Raw genomic sequence first — 13,626 nt, forward strand, 5'->3', positions numbered from 1 at the left:
AGTACTTTTTTATTGTGAATGGTTTGATCCTTCTAGAGCTGGTACTAGAGTGGATCCTAGGTTTAAATTGTCGAACTCCACCTGAGATTAAGATATCGACCGTTTGATCCTTTCATTCTACCAACTAATGTCAGACAGGTTTATTATGTGTCATATCCACCCTTCTGCAATATTGACAAACGTGGTTGGGCTGTTGCAATACAACCAAGCCTAGAGGTCGCATTGACTCAAATGAGGTTGAGGAAGATGTCACCTACCAACTTGACCAAATGTCACAAGCACAACAAATTATTGAAGTTGAACGTATAACCGCATTGCACGACCCTGATGGTGATGGAGATGAATTAGAAGCACCAATACAAGGAGGACAAGAAGAAGAAGAAGACAAAGAAGAAGATGATGATGATGATGAAGAAGAAGAAAATGATTATGATCAAGAAGAAGAAGAAGATGAAGATGATGATGACGATGATTGAATGTTAGACATCTATTGTAGCAAATTTAACTGTCATTTCAAAAACATTCCAATTGAGTTATGCAAAATACCATCTTAAAAGTTGTATACAATTATTTTACATTCACTTTAATTTGTACTGATCCTTCCTTAGATTTTTTTATTCTTTCACTTTATTTGTAACCATTTCAATGCAGTCATGACAGGAGAAGGTTCAGAACGTCGTGATAAAGGAAAGGGGGTAGGAAGGCCTAAAAAGAGGCAACGACATGCACCAAAGTATGTACTTGGGTGCCTGCTACACTACCTATCACTGTTGCCCCCAGTCCATCATCCATAGGCCCTTCTCCTACCCCTGTCATACACTTTCCTCCTACCCCTGTAGTACACCCTTCTCCTACCCCTACAGTACACTCTCTTCCTACTCCTGCAACAAACATTCTTCCTCCTCCTCCCCCTATGATTATTACCCCCACTCCTCCTCCTGTGATTATTACCCCCACTCCTCCTCCTGTGATTATTACCCCCACTCCTCCTCCTGTGATTATTACCCCCACTCCTCCCCCTGTGATTATTACCCCTACTACTCCCCTTGACCCTACTTCTATACCTTTCTCATCTTCTATACCGCCTTCTAAGATTGTCACACCATCTGCTGATCCAGATTTAGCTGGTGATGGTGATGGTGTTGACCCGCCCCTCCATGATCGACCATGGATTGAGCCATATGGTAAAGGGTAAGACTTTAATCCCTTTTTTAACCATTTTGTTGTTTAAATTTTGTCTTACTTCAAATGCCTTTTATTTCTTTATATGCAGGTTTATTCCATCCAGGATTGCTTCCTAGGCCATCACACGATCAATTAAGCAACAGTTTTTAAGTCCATGGCCTACTTGGGGAGCAATACCTGAAGACGACAAAAAGTCATTCTGGCAACATTTTCAGGTGAACAACCCATTAAACTAATTGTCATTCTTATTTTAGTATGTTCATTAATCAATGTTTGTTTTGTTTAATGTTACAGATGAAGGTGCAGTTGAAACCTGAACATGAAACTCTAATACAAAGAAATTTTCACATGAAAGCATCTCATCGGCTGTCAGAGATGTTTAGGGATGCCCGCAATGCAGGGGAGCGCCCTTACTGGTTGGGCGAGCACATTTGGAACTCTTTACTCGCTCATTGGAATTCAGCAGAGTTTCGCAATAAGTGTGCTACAACCCAAAGGAATAGAGCTTCTGAAAAGGGTGGCACCCTACATACTGGTGGGTCGATCACGGTTCATGAGCATGTCATTCGTATGGTAAACTTTCAATACTTTTGTGTTTCTTTCATATATAACTTATGTATTTTCAATTTCATGTACACTTCTAAATTATGTTACAGGCACAAGCTCTTGGACGGGCAGTCCATGTTGATGAGGTCTTTGCAAATACTCATGTTCGGAAGGGCACTAATCAATTCGTTGATGAAAGATCTCGGAAGACTCATGTAAGCAAATAACAATGATACTAATATTAATTTTTCATTATGTTATTGTATCATTCCGTAACATTGCTTTTAATGTTTGAATAGGAAGAATTTTCTACGAGACTTTCACGGGTTAGATCCGAACATGAGTCAGCTCCTACACCGGATGATGCGACTAATGAGGACGGCGACATCCGTAGGACACAGTGTTGGGTCGATGTCGTTGGTGGGAAGAAAAAGGGACGAGTGTACGGTGTAGGACAACTTGTTGCAAACTATACGGCATCAAGAGGAGGTATTCTAAAGCACCAACCATCTTCTTCCACCACTACTGCTGAAGAGACCATCGACCGCTTGACACAGCTACTACAACAACGTGACCAGGAAAATCATGAATTGAGAGAAAATTACAGTGACTTGAGAACCGAGTTTAAAAGCTTCAAGTCCCTGGTCATGAGAGTGTTGCCTGATGCTTCAAGAACTCATTCCACTGTCCCTCAGCAGCCCACATCAGTCCAGCCCACATCAGTCCAGCCTAGACCAGTCCAGCCATCTACAAAGCAACAAGATGATGAAGATCATTCTGATGATGACTATGTAGATTTTTAGTTTTATTTTGTTAATGAACATAGTTGTTAGAACATTTTTTATGTTACATTAGGATTCTGTTACATTACATTTGCTAGATGAACATATTGTTTTATGTTTTATGTTTAATGTTTGATTTTCAAATACAAGTTCTTAAATTTCAACAATACAAATGATGTTATTATATTGTTGTTTACTCCATTAATGATTGGATGATTTTGAAATGTATATTATGGAGGTTTCTCTGTGGTTTGAAAATGTTATACAGGTCTGTCTGTGCTATGAACATGTTATGCAGGTTTGTGTGGTTTGATAACAAATACAAATATCACTTACTTCTGCCTGGTTTCTACCAAAGGCTTTACCGATGGCTTCTGCCCTTCGGTAATTACCGAAGGCTTCTGCCCTTCCGTAATTACCGAAGGCTTTTGCCCCTCAGTAATTACCAAGGGCTTCTGCCCTTCAGTAATTATCGAGGGCTTTTGCCCTTTGGTAATTACCGAAGGGCAGAAGCTTTCGGTAAATGTTAGTGACAAGAGATTTACCGACAATGTTTTGGCCGTCGATAAGCCGTTGGTAAAAGGTAATTACCGACGACTTATGACTGTTTCCGAGGGATTATGCCCTTCGGTAATGCCCTTGTTTTTTGTATAGGAGAGGTTTATTTCCAACAATTTTAATAACCTTAGGTAATTTCCACTGGTTTTTTTCCAAAATTGCATATATTTATGATAGTTTTTAATAGAATCCGTAGTTAATTTATTTTCTTTTCAATTATATTTTCGGCGATTTTATACGAAACTGCACAAAAATTGTTAAAACAAAATTCCTCACATCCTACTTATTCAGGTTTCCTTCTATTTCTTCTTCCTCTTCAAACTTTCTTATGCTTCTTCTTTCTCATTTCCTCTTCACTTTGTCTTCACAGTTGATCATCTCTTGCTACACCAATTGCCCATTTGTTATCTTGCTCTCCATTTCACATTCACTATTAAGGATTTTGTTCTTCCCTCCACTTCTTGACTTATGGACTTGCGCTTATTCTTCATGATTCGTTATTGAGTATGCGACGATACCCTTCCGTCATTGTTGGCCCCTTACTAGTAAGCTGTCTTCTTTTGCAATCCTAATGGTTTTTCCTCTTGTATGAAATCTATTTTCTATGTCTCTATTCTCTTTCAAAAACCCTAAAAATTAGGGAACCTAGGTTATTGGAATTTTTTAGTTACTCTTATGCAAATTCATAACTCCTAATCTTGAAGGCAATGCGAGTGTGCTTATTATTTGGCTTTTAGGTTTCGTCTTCTTTCTTACATTTCTCTCAAATACAATTGGCCGCGGTTCAGAAATCCCGATAAATGACGACAGTTTTTACAAAAACCCGCAAATAGCGATGATTTTGAATGAAATCGTCGAATATTATTTGTAACGATGATTTTTCCGATAGTTTTGTCAATTACAAGAAATACATTTATCAGGGATTAAAACTGTCGGTAATACAAAAATAAACATGTAGTAAAATCACATATTTTTGTAGTGCTACATGCACGTTCTCGTATAAAAGTTTGGTAAAAAGATGAAAAACACTCCAAATGTTTTTTTTATTATAATATATGCTTATATTTTGCCGATGATAAAAAAGAGAGAAAAAGATGAAAAAAATGTGTACAAAAATTCGAAAGTATAAAACGTATTGGTCATCATAATCATAAGAGAACCTTCATAAACATTAATTAAAAGAAACGTGAAGGGCAATATATTACTAAAGAAGACGGTACAAAATTATGATATAAGAATATTTACTAAAACAAAAGTGTCATTTGTTAACTAAGAGACATTAAATCAACTGTACAAACTGATAGCATAACTTTTTACTTACAAAAACTATATATTAATATATATTGTGAATTTTTATTAAAATTATAATATTAGCCAGTGAATTGAATTTTGTTAAACAAAGTCTTGCATTCTAATAAATACTCGAATTTTGTTTATTAAAACTAATCATTAACAAGTAGATGATCAATTAATATAGATAATAATCTGGTTAAAAATAATAATAATAAAACTATCTCATGTTATATTAATAAATATTTTTAAAAAACAAATAATATTATACTAATAATTAAATAAAACAAGTATTACAAATACACCTATATATCAACAATTCCATTTCTATCATTTGATAATTCCATAACAATAAATTAAATGACTATAAATAGATTAAGAAGTAATTTTTAAATATAATTCGTTTTTCTAAAATTGATTTATAAAATAAATTTGCGTTTGTTTATATACGATAATGATCCCTAACAAATTATATAATTAATGTATAATGTGATAACTTGCTATTAATAATTTGTGAAAAGTAATTATATTAATTAATATGATAGAAAAAATTAATTAAAATATATTAATTTATATAAAAAGAAAAAAATAATTAAAAACATGTAACATGGTAAGTATAAATTAAAAAAATATGATGAAATACAAAAAAAAAGTTAGTAAAACGGAGAAGATGCATGCAAAAAAGACAGAAGAGGGTGGGACCAAAAATAATAGGAAATGGACAAAAGTTGGCGGTTTTAAAGGGGTATTGAATATTGTGGGCGCAACCTGCTGATTTCATCTGTGTGATTCTGTCTTTCTTGTGTTACGTTACGTGAACTCAACAAAACAAAACAACCTATGTATTCATTTTTCAATCACCATCACCTTCTTTTTCATCACCGTTTCTCATTTTCTCATCAATCACATATCTAATCTCACATTTACCTCACAAAACATCTCAATATTTCACAACTTCCCACGTTTAATGTGTTTTTATCATCCCTAATTGTCACTCTCAATCTCTCTTACATTATTCAACTACTATTTTAACCATAGAGTTGTAATATTTTTGTCAACTAGAGATGTTTATAAGTAAAATACTTCAAAATTTTCATAAAATACTTTATATATGTTTTGGTTGGTAGGATTGAGGTTAATAATTTTTTAATTATCGAATTATTTATATTGATTATAGTTGTTCTTTGTTCAATTCAATCGTACTGAAAAATTTATTTATAAAAGTCACTTTAATACGAAAGATGATAGTATTAGTAGTAAATACATATTAAATATAATTAACTTATCATATATTTTTATAGATTTTGAAATAAACTTTAAATTAGTGTCGATCTAATTATAACGGATAATAATTAACTTTAGTTTAATTTAATCATCATTAATTTTAATTGTTATTTAAAATTAACTATTAGATTCATGTTATCCAACCAACTAATTTATTAAATGTTTCTAATTAGTAAAATTGTCAAATCCTAAATTCATCATATTATTATACAATACAATATATAAAAAAAAAGCTACATCATATACTGCTGTTCAATAATAATTAAAATTAAAAATATATAAATTAACAATTTTTTCATTCACTTTACTCTCTATCTTCTAAAATGATTAATTAATAAACTTGTTAGATTTATTTGGGTAATATCTATTAAAATATTTATCCTATCTAAAATAGTTCACTTTGTTATCGGGGTATTCATGAAAAATTACTCATATATATATTAATTTTAAATAAACTATTTAAAAATAAGTTCTTAAAATATACTTAGATAAAATTAATTAATTTTAATATTATAACTCAAATAGAATTGCATAATAAAAATATTAATTTAAATAAATTTGGATTTTTTAAAAATAAATTTAAATGAATTGTAACAAAACTGAGAAAATTAAATACTATTTAATTATCAAAATTTATAAATTTATTATTTTAAAATTTTGATTTAAAAGTAATATAATGCTTGATATAATTATTCTTAGTAATTAGATCCTACAAATATAACATGGTGTTTATGTGGAATGTCTCTTCCTCAAAAAAGATATTTCAACTGTTAAAAAGTTTGAATTCAGAAGCTTCTAATTATTTCATAAGTTTCCAATCAGATAGTTGCTCTTATTAAACAGGCGTATCCTCACTGTTATTATATTTTGCTTTTCATTTTATAAGCATATAAGGCATGGTGATCAGGATGAAAAAAATATTGTATAAATCTGTAAGTAAAATATTTAATTATCCATAAATACAAATACCATAGTATAAAGTAGATTAATATCCACTTTTCATTAATTATTACTATTGAATTTTATTAATTATTGTTATTGAATTTTATTTCAATGTCAGAAAATTAAAATCATTAAAATAAAGTTATTAATAATATTTTTATTAAAGAATTATTTAAAATTAAAATTAAATATATTTTTTATTTGGACTGAAAAAATTAAAGTTATATCTCCAAAAAGATTATATTTCTGAATAAATGATTAATTTATTTAAAAAAATTAAGAAAAGTTAAATTTATTTACATGTAATTTTATTTAAATCATATATTAAATTTATTTTATTCAAAATAAAAAAATATCTATAATTATAAAAACAATTTACATAGAAAGTCCCTAACGTAATAACTATTAAAATAGTTTTTACTGACTTAGAAATAAGTTATTGAGGAATTACTCAATTGAAAACTTGGTCATATATTGAAATAAATAAAAAACAAAAGAAGTTTTTTTTTTCTTTTATTAATGTATATGTTCAACTAGTATAGAAAAAAAAAATCTGACATCCGGATTTTATTTTTTTCTCTTATCAAAACATATCATTTAAGGTATTATTAACTTCAAAATTTGTCGAAAATATTAAAACTTTGTCAATAATCATATTTTTTTTTTCGACAGATGACAATTCGTTATTAGTAATAATGCAGTCGATAACATATAATATTTGTTAATAAAATTTTATATTCATCCATAATTATCAAAAGAAAAATCCCTTAGTAATTATCGGAAAAAAATATGTCAGTAAATTTTGTTAATAAATATTACGATCTAGTTATTCTTTCTCCTTTCTCTTTCTTCTTTTATCTTTTAGATTTTTCAACTCAGAAAAACTAAAACATTACAAATGAAATGGGCAACCCATCTTCAGTCCAACTGAATCCTCCATAACCAAAATTGCACTTTCATCTAACACAGAATAGAAGACCTACGAAAAAAATGAAAACCAAACTGAAAATTTTAATTAGAGTGCATCGACAACGTCGACAACGGAGGATTCTTCTTCCCAGGCAGCAGAGCTCTTGCAATAGTGGTGTCCTTGTCATAGTGGTCTCTTTGTGATGCAATCTAGTTTGTCATTTGTGATGGAGGCCAGACGACTCTCGTCACGGTGGGTTGCCTCTTCCAAAGTCAATGGTTATGGCTCATTAGGGGCTTCGCACGAGGTGTGTCTTTGGCTGTGATGATTTTAAGAGTTTTTATAGCCTCCACTATGTCTCGTTGGTGGTTCATGGTTTTGTAGTCCACTCAATCGATGGTTCACGATACACCTATGTTTCGCAATATATGGTTTCCACAAGAGAGAGTGATAATGGGTGGCTCGCCGAGGGTGAGATAGTGAGTGAAAAATTTGTCTTTTTTTTTATCGATAGATTTTGCCAACAAAAATTTGTCAATAAGAGAAATTTCATTTTTTTGACGAAAGAATCTGTGGGTAAATGAAATATGTATTATCGATAAATTTTATTGACGAAATAAATCCATCAGTAAAATTAGTCGGTAATTAAAATTTCAAAAATTTATCTGTAAAATTCATCTGTAATTTAAATTTATCAATGAATTTATTTTTGTTGGTAAAATTTCATCAATAAAATTTCGTGGATAATTCTAAGAATTTTTGTAGTGCATCAAGATTTGATAAAAATGAGGACTTTAGGTTTCTATTCTTAATCGAAACATATTTTTCAAAGATAGACTTTGCTTTGGAAGCAACCGAAACCTGTATACATAAAGTAAAAATTTGAAATTATTTAAATGTAGAAATGGGAGGCGAAATGTGTACGGGGTAGGCAGCCAAATGGAAGGAGAAGGTGTGGACAATGTCTAAATAACAGAAGGAGAATACTTAAACAATGGACTAAGACATCAACAATGAAGCAAGGTGCGACCGTGAGGAACCTATGACGAAGACCCAAATGTGTCACATGTATTCTCATTGCAAACAAACATTAAATAGACCAAACGAAATACAAAGGAAACTAACCTCCAAGTAGCAATAGATAGTTTATGGCAACTAAGAATGGAAATGGAGTGAAGAGGAGAACAAGATATTTCGCGGTGACTAACAATGACCATGGAGAATGATTTTGCATGAAGAGAAAACCAACAATGACTTATTCACTTGCAATGGAGAAATGAAAGAATGGGTTTTCGCAAGTGTAAATGAGATACAAAAATTTAATTAGAGTGTAATGTTGTAATACAGATGTAACTTGTCTAAAAATTTAATCTTAAACAGAAAGTAGGCTTCAGTTCTACGAAACCTTAAATCTTTCCATATTTTCAAAAAGCATACTATGTTTTTAAACACTTAGATGTTTTTAAACAAAACATATAAAACGAGTTCGAAAGCTTTGCACTACGGAACAACTACACTATAAGCATATAGAAGTGAATTCTCTTATTGTATGCTACTTTTTTGAATTTCTATTGCAAAGAGACAGTATTAATCACTGCTGACCCTTTAATTTTTAGCTATTCAGTCTACGTGGTACCAATTCAACTTAAACAACAAAGAAAATATTAAAAAATGGAAATTTATCAATTAGGATTTCACACCATAAGAAGAGAATTTTCTACCTATGTCCTATGTTTACCATCAAAAGATTATGTGATAATTTAAGTGTTAACATTATTCTTTGTAATTTATAATATATTTAAACTGTATATGTTTTCTTGTGATCAAACTGAAGTACTCTAAGTATTCTTAAGTTTACAAATTAGAAAAGAGTGAAATCAATAGAAAGAGGAGGACAAAGAAAGGAGAAAATAATGTGACCCTTGGTTAGTTTATGGAAAAATGGAGGGTGAAAAACCGAAAGTGTGGTATCAAATATCAATCTCAAAGTCACAATCAAATATACGTGTGAATGTGATTTTGTGAATTACATAAAACGGTGGTGGGGTGTAATGAATAAAGTGATGCAATCATTAAGGAGTAATTTGACTTAGCAATGAAAGAAAAGGTTAACACGGTTCATATATATACTTACTTCCCATCTAAATTTAAAACAACATCTTTCGATCATAAATGATCCTTTTAATCAAGTTGGAATACAAACTCTAATTCTTTAAAAATAAATACATTGGCGCTACTATTTATTGTAATACTAAAATACTTTATTATTTATTTAGATAAATAATGAACTAGTGATCATAACAAAGAGTATAAAAAGCTCAAGTAAGCGTACAAATGAGAGAACAAGCATGCATATACGTATATACGGAAATTAGTTATATTTTATATGTATATACGTATATACGGAAATCAATTTTATCTTTTAGTGTGATGTGAGACTTTGAAGAACAAGAATTCCAACAAGAAGAAGTGTATAATAATGTGATACCAGACATTCAGAACTGATGAATGGCTTTCAGTCAAGCATGCAAAATATGGGCATGGCGGTCACTGTGCACATTAAATGCATATGAATTAATGATCATCAGATACGACCTAATTCTCCTTGTTGTTGTTGTTCTAATTACAGGGCTAGCAGAGAACAAAATACAAAAAAACTGCCATTACATTTACGCAATACTATTAAATAATCAGTGGAGGGGCCTAGTGACAATTCTGGTGCATCCTAGCTGATACTGACAGATGAGCAATTTTAACTTTATATGACAACCTACATAGTTGATAATAGTATGGACCCAAAACAAAAAGATGCATGTAGTAGTAGTGAAATATGAAAGTGTATTTGCTTATTGGCCAATTGGGTATGCATATAAATTTAATCGAGGGTGCAATGTGGTCACCTAATGTGGATATGAACGTGCAAAGTAATTAATAAACCAGTTAAAATTTGATTAGATTAGCCATCTGATTGAGAAAGCAATTTGGTCACGCGATCGCTCACTGTTCAATGTTTGGCTCATTGTTACCATTACAGAACAAGGACAACTGAACAGTTTATAAATATATAAAAACAACTCATCATTTTCTGAACATGGTTTTGCTCATTACCGTGTTCTCTCACTGAACTGTATGGTGATTTCACAAAATCCAGACCCATGCTTGCTTATTCTATGTATAAATTGTCTGCTAGCAGTGTGTATCAGTACTTCTGGTTCTACCAACGTGATCACACACTTCATATCTCTGTTCAAAATCGTTGGCAATTGAAGATTTTTAAGGGCAAATTTCTGAGACCTGTGAAGTTATTTACTGGACCTACACCGATCAAAAAAACTAGATTTCCGTACAACTCTTGAAACTTTATGTGCTCTTTAGGATGCAATGATAGAACAATGAATGATTGGAAGCTGTATTTTATTTTATACCCGGTGGTGGTACAGATACTTAATCTAGTTACAGATATAAATCTTAACTGATTAAAGGAATCACTAAATGTAGCAAAAGTAAAGACAAACTGTTTTTCATTAGTCTTTTCTAAGTTAAAGATATATAAAGTATTTGAAAGAAATGAAAACAAACAAACCAGAAAAGGAGCTCAAATTTGTAACTTTCTAATGCAAAGTATTTGAAAGTCTTTGTGTGCTAATACTTGGCCCACTTTAATTAGCCCTTGTTAATTATAAACACTTGTCCATAATTGAAGTTAAAACAGGCTGGCATGGAAGGAAACTGGTTAGCATGGAGAGATTAAAAAAAAGGCATGGAATGGTAGTTAATGAAAAATGAACAATGTTCCAAATTGTCACAGTTCTAAATAGTGCATAGATGAATATTTTTTAACTGTTTTTTGATATTGTATTGAATGATGAAAAGTATTGAATATTGTGTATAGGGTGGAGTCTAAACTCTAAACCATAATGGGAAGGAGAGATGCATTATTTCTCATTGAACGTGAAAGAGAGAGGGGCTTGCACTAAAAATGGAAGAAGTACTGACAATCTATGATGCTAATTCCACCTACTTTCGTTAAAGACAGAATTGTGGGTCAAAGTTTTCAAGGAATGGTAATTAAATAAAAATTCTGGCTGGGTGATTATTTCGGTGAAAAGGACATCAATTCACCTTGAGAGTGAGAGAGAAAGAGGAAAGAAGGAAAGAGAAAGAGATTCCATTTTAATCTGAGGCTACCTCTAGGTGCTATTTCACTAGACTTTTCACTGTAATACATTCTGTAATCATAGGTGTTTGATGAAGAATGGACCCTATTTTAGCCTATTACATGTTTACTTGTTACACTATTATTTAAACAAACTTCTCCCACTTGCTTCAACTTCATCTTATCAACCCTTCCCTGTTTGCTTTTTTCACAATTCACTTCCTTTTATTCTAGAGAGAAGGGGAGAGGAATAGAGAGAGAGTGAGAGAGAGAGAGGGAGAAAAATAGCACAAAGATGGAGCTTTCTCAACTTGGTTTTCTGGATGAGCTGCTTGCTCCAAGAAAAGACACTTGGAGTGCTTTGTCTACTGGGTTGAATGAGTTACTTCCTAGTGCTTGGAGCTTTGACTCTTTTGATGAGAACCAGGGTTTAGCAACTTTGAATCCTTCATTTGCTGCATTTTCAACCCCACTAGACCACAGGTTTGAATGTCCTTATGGAAGTGAAGCAACCCACCCTTTTGTTGATGAGTTCTCATTGCCAGAGCTTGAATCATTATACACCAGAAATGATGAGTCAGCACCAGTTCTCCCACAAGAAGATAACCCATCATTGGAGGATGAAGAGTTTGGCTTTCTGGGAAGTGATAACCAGAGTTTGGAGCAAGCAAAAAATGGCTGCAAAATTGAGGAACAATTGACAGAGATTCCAGTCTTCAACATGGGTTTGTGTGCAGAGAAAAAGCTCAAATCCAAAAAGCTGGAAGGGCAGCCCTCAAAGAATCTCATGGCAGAAAGAAGGAGAAGAAAGCGTTTGAATGACCGTCTTTCCATGCTAAGGTCAATAGTCCCGAAGATTAGCAAGGTGATTCAACAGATACAATATAATTCTTTTTCATCTCTTTTTTCCAACCTCGTTTTACCTTGTCATTGCCTTTTTATAAATGTCTCAATCAATGGAAATGAAATTGGCTTTCTTAAGTAGGTGGTCTTTTCATGATTGTTTTCTACCAACACTTGCATTTACTGTTTGATTTTCTCTTTACCCTTTTGAACTAACATGAGAATACAAACAATGACAGATGGACAGGACCTCCATTCTCGGAGACACCATTGATTACATGAAAGAGCTTCTAGAAAGGATAGGTAAGTTGCAAGAAGAAGAAATGGAGGAGGGAACAAATCATATAAACCTCTTGGGCAATTCTAAGGAGCTAAAGCCAAATGAAGCAATGGTAAGAAATTCCCCCAAGGTATGGGCTAGTTCTTGTCACTGAGTAACCTCTAAACTGATCCACAATAACACAGCAAGTTCCTGAACCAATGTATGTGTTGTAATGCTTTTGCAGTTTGATGTTGAGAGAAGACAGCATGACACAAGGATTAGCATCTGCTGTGCTACAAAGCTGGGATTACTCCTGTCCACAGTGAATACCCTAGAAGCATTAGGCCTTGAGATTCATCAGTGTGTTATAAGCAACTTCAATGATTTTTCAATGCAAGCAACCTGCTCTGAGGTTTGTACGAAGTTGCATTCTGTAACTTATTTCAGTGGTCTCTATTGATTTACATGATGACTGAAATCAAATGTTACTTTTTTACCTTATTGTCCTAATGGTCTTAGGCAGCTGAGCAGAGAAATTGTACGAGCCCGGAAGATATAAAGCAAGCATTATTCAGAAATGCAGGTTATGGTGGAAGATGTCTGTAAGAGAAAGATGGAAAGCTGAAATAACAATTTGCTGATGTTGAAAGAGAAGCAAAGTTCTCCCTTTTGTAATTCTAGATTAGGGTATTAGAAAGTTTAATGAGATTTCCCAATAAGTTGGCTTTGATTGATGGTTTGATTCTTACAAGTTTCAACTTTACCCTGTATTTTAACATACTATAGGGGTATGTTCAGTTGAAGCCTCACTTTCAACTTGTGATGAATATCCAATTTTATAGTAATGAAAAAGGCTTGTTGCCAAACA

General features: G+C 32.2%; 1 protein-coding gene across 2 annotated transcripts; it reads left to right on the forward strand.

Annotated features, from left to right (window-relative positions):
- Positions 1-11,602: 11,602 nt before the first annotated feature.
- On the forward strand, positions 11,603-13,626 carry LOC108337159 (transcription factor bHLH93). 2 transcript variants are annotated; one of them, XM_017573624.2, is made up of 4 exons: positions 11,603-12,518; positions 12,736-12,906; positions 13,003-13,170; positions 13,278-13,626. In XM_017573624.2, the coding sequence occupies exons 1-4, from the start codon at positions 11,949-11,951 to the stop codon at positions 13,362-13,364; spliced, it is 996 nt and encodes a 331-aa protein (XP_017429113.1). In that variant the 5' UTR covers positions 11,603-11,948; the 3' UTR covers positions 13,365-13,626. The 2 variants fall into 2 exon arrangements, with proteins under 2 accessions (XP_017429113.1, XP_017429114.1); XM_017573625.2 differs by having other exon boundaries at positions 12,736-12,888.

Source organism: Vigna angularis, chromosome 10 (genome assembly GCF_016808095.1).
Source record: "Vigna angularis cultivar LongXiaoDou No.4 chromosome 10, ASM1680809v1, whole genome shotgun sequence".
NCBI classification, from domain to species: Eukaryota; Viridiplantae; Streptophyta; class Magnoliopsida; order Fabales; family Fabaceae; genus Vigna; species Vigna angularis.

What these genes read in the sequence shown, in the direction of transcription:
- LOC108337159 (XM_017573624.2), top strand. Translation starts at nt 11,949, where the DNA reads ATGGAGCTTTCTCAACTTGGTTTTCTGGATGAGCTGCTTGCTCCAAGA. An exon ending in TAGTCCCGAAGATTAGCAAG is followed by an intron (nt 12,519 to 12,735) that starts GTGATTCAACAG and finishes AAACAATGACAG; the next exon opens with ATGGACAGGACCTCCATTCT. An exon ending in TGCAAGCAACCTGCTCTGAG is followed by an intron (nt 13,171 to 13,277) that starts GTTTGTACGAAG and finishes TAATGGTCTTAG; the next exon opens with GCAGCTGAGCAGAGAAATTG.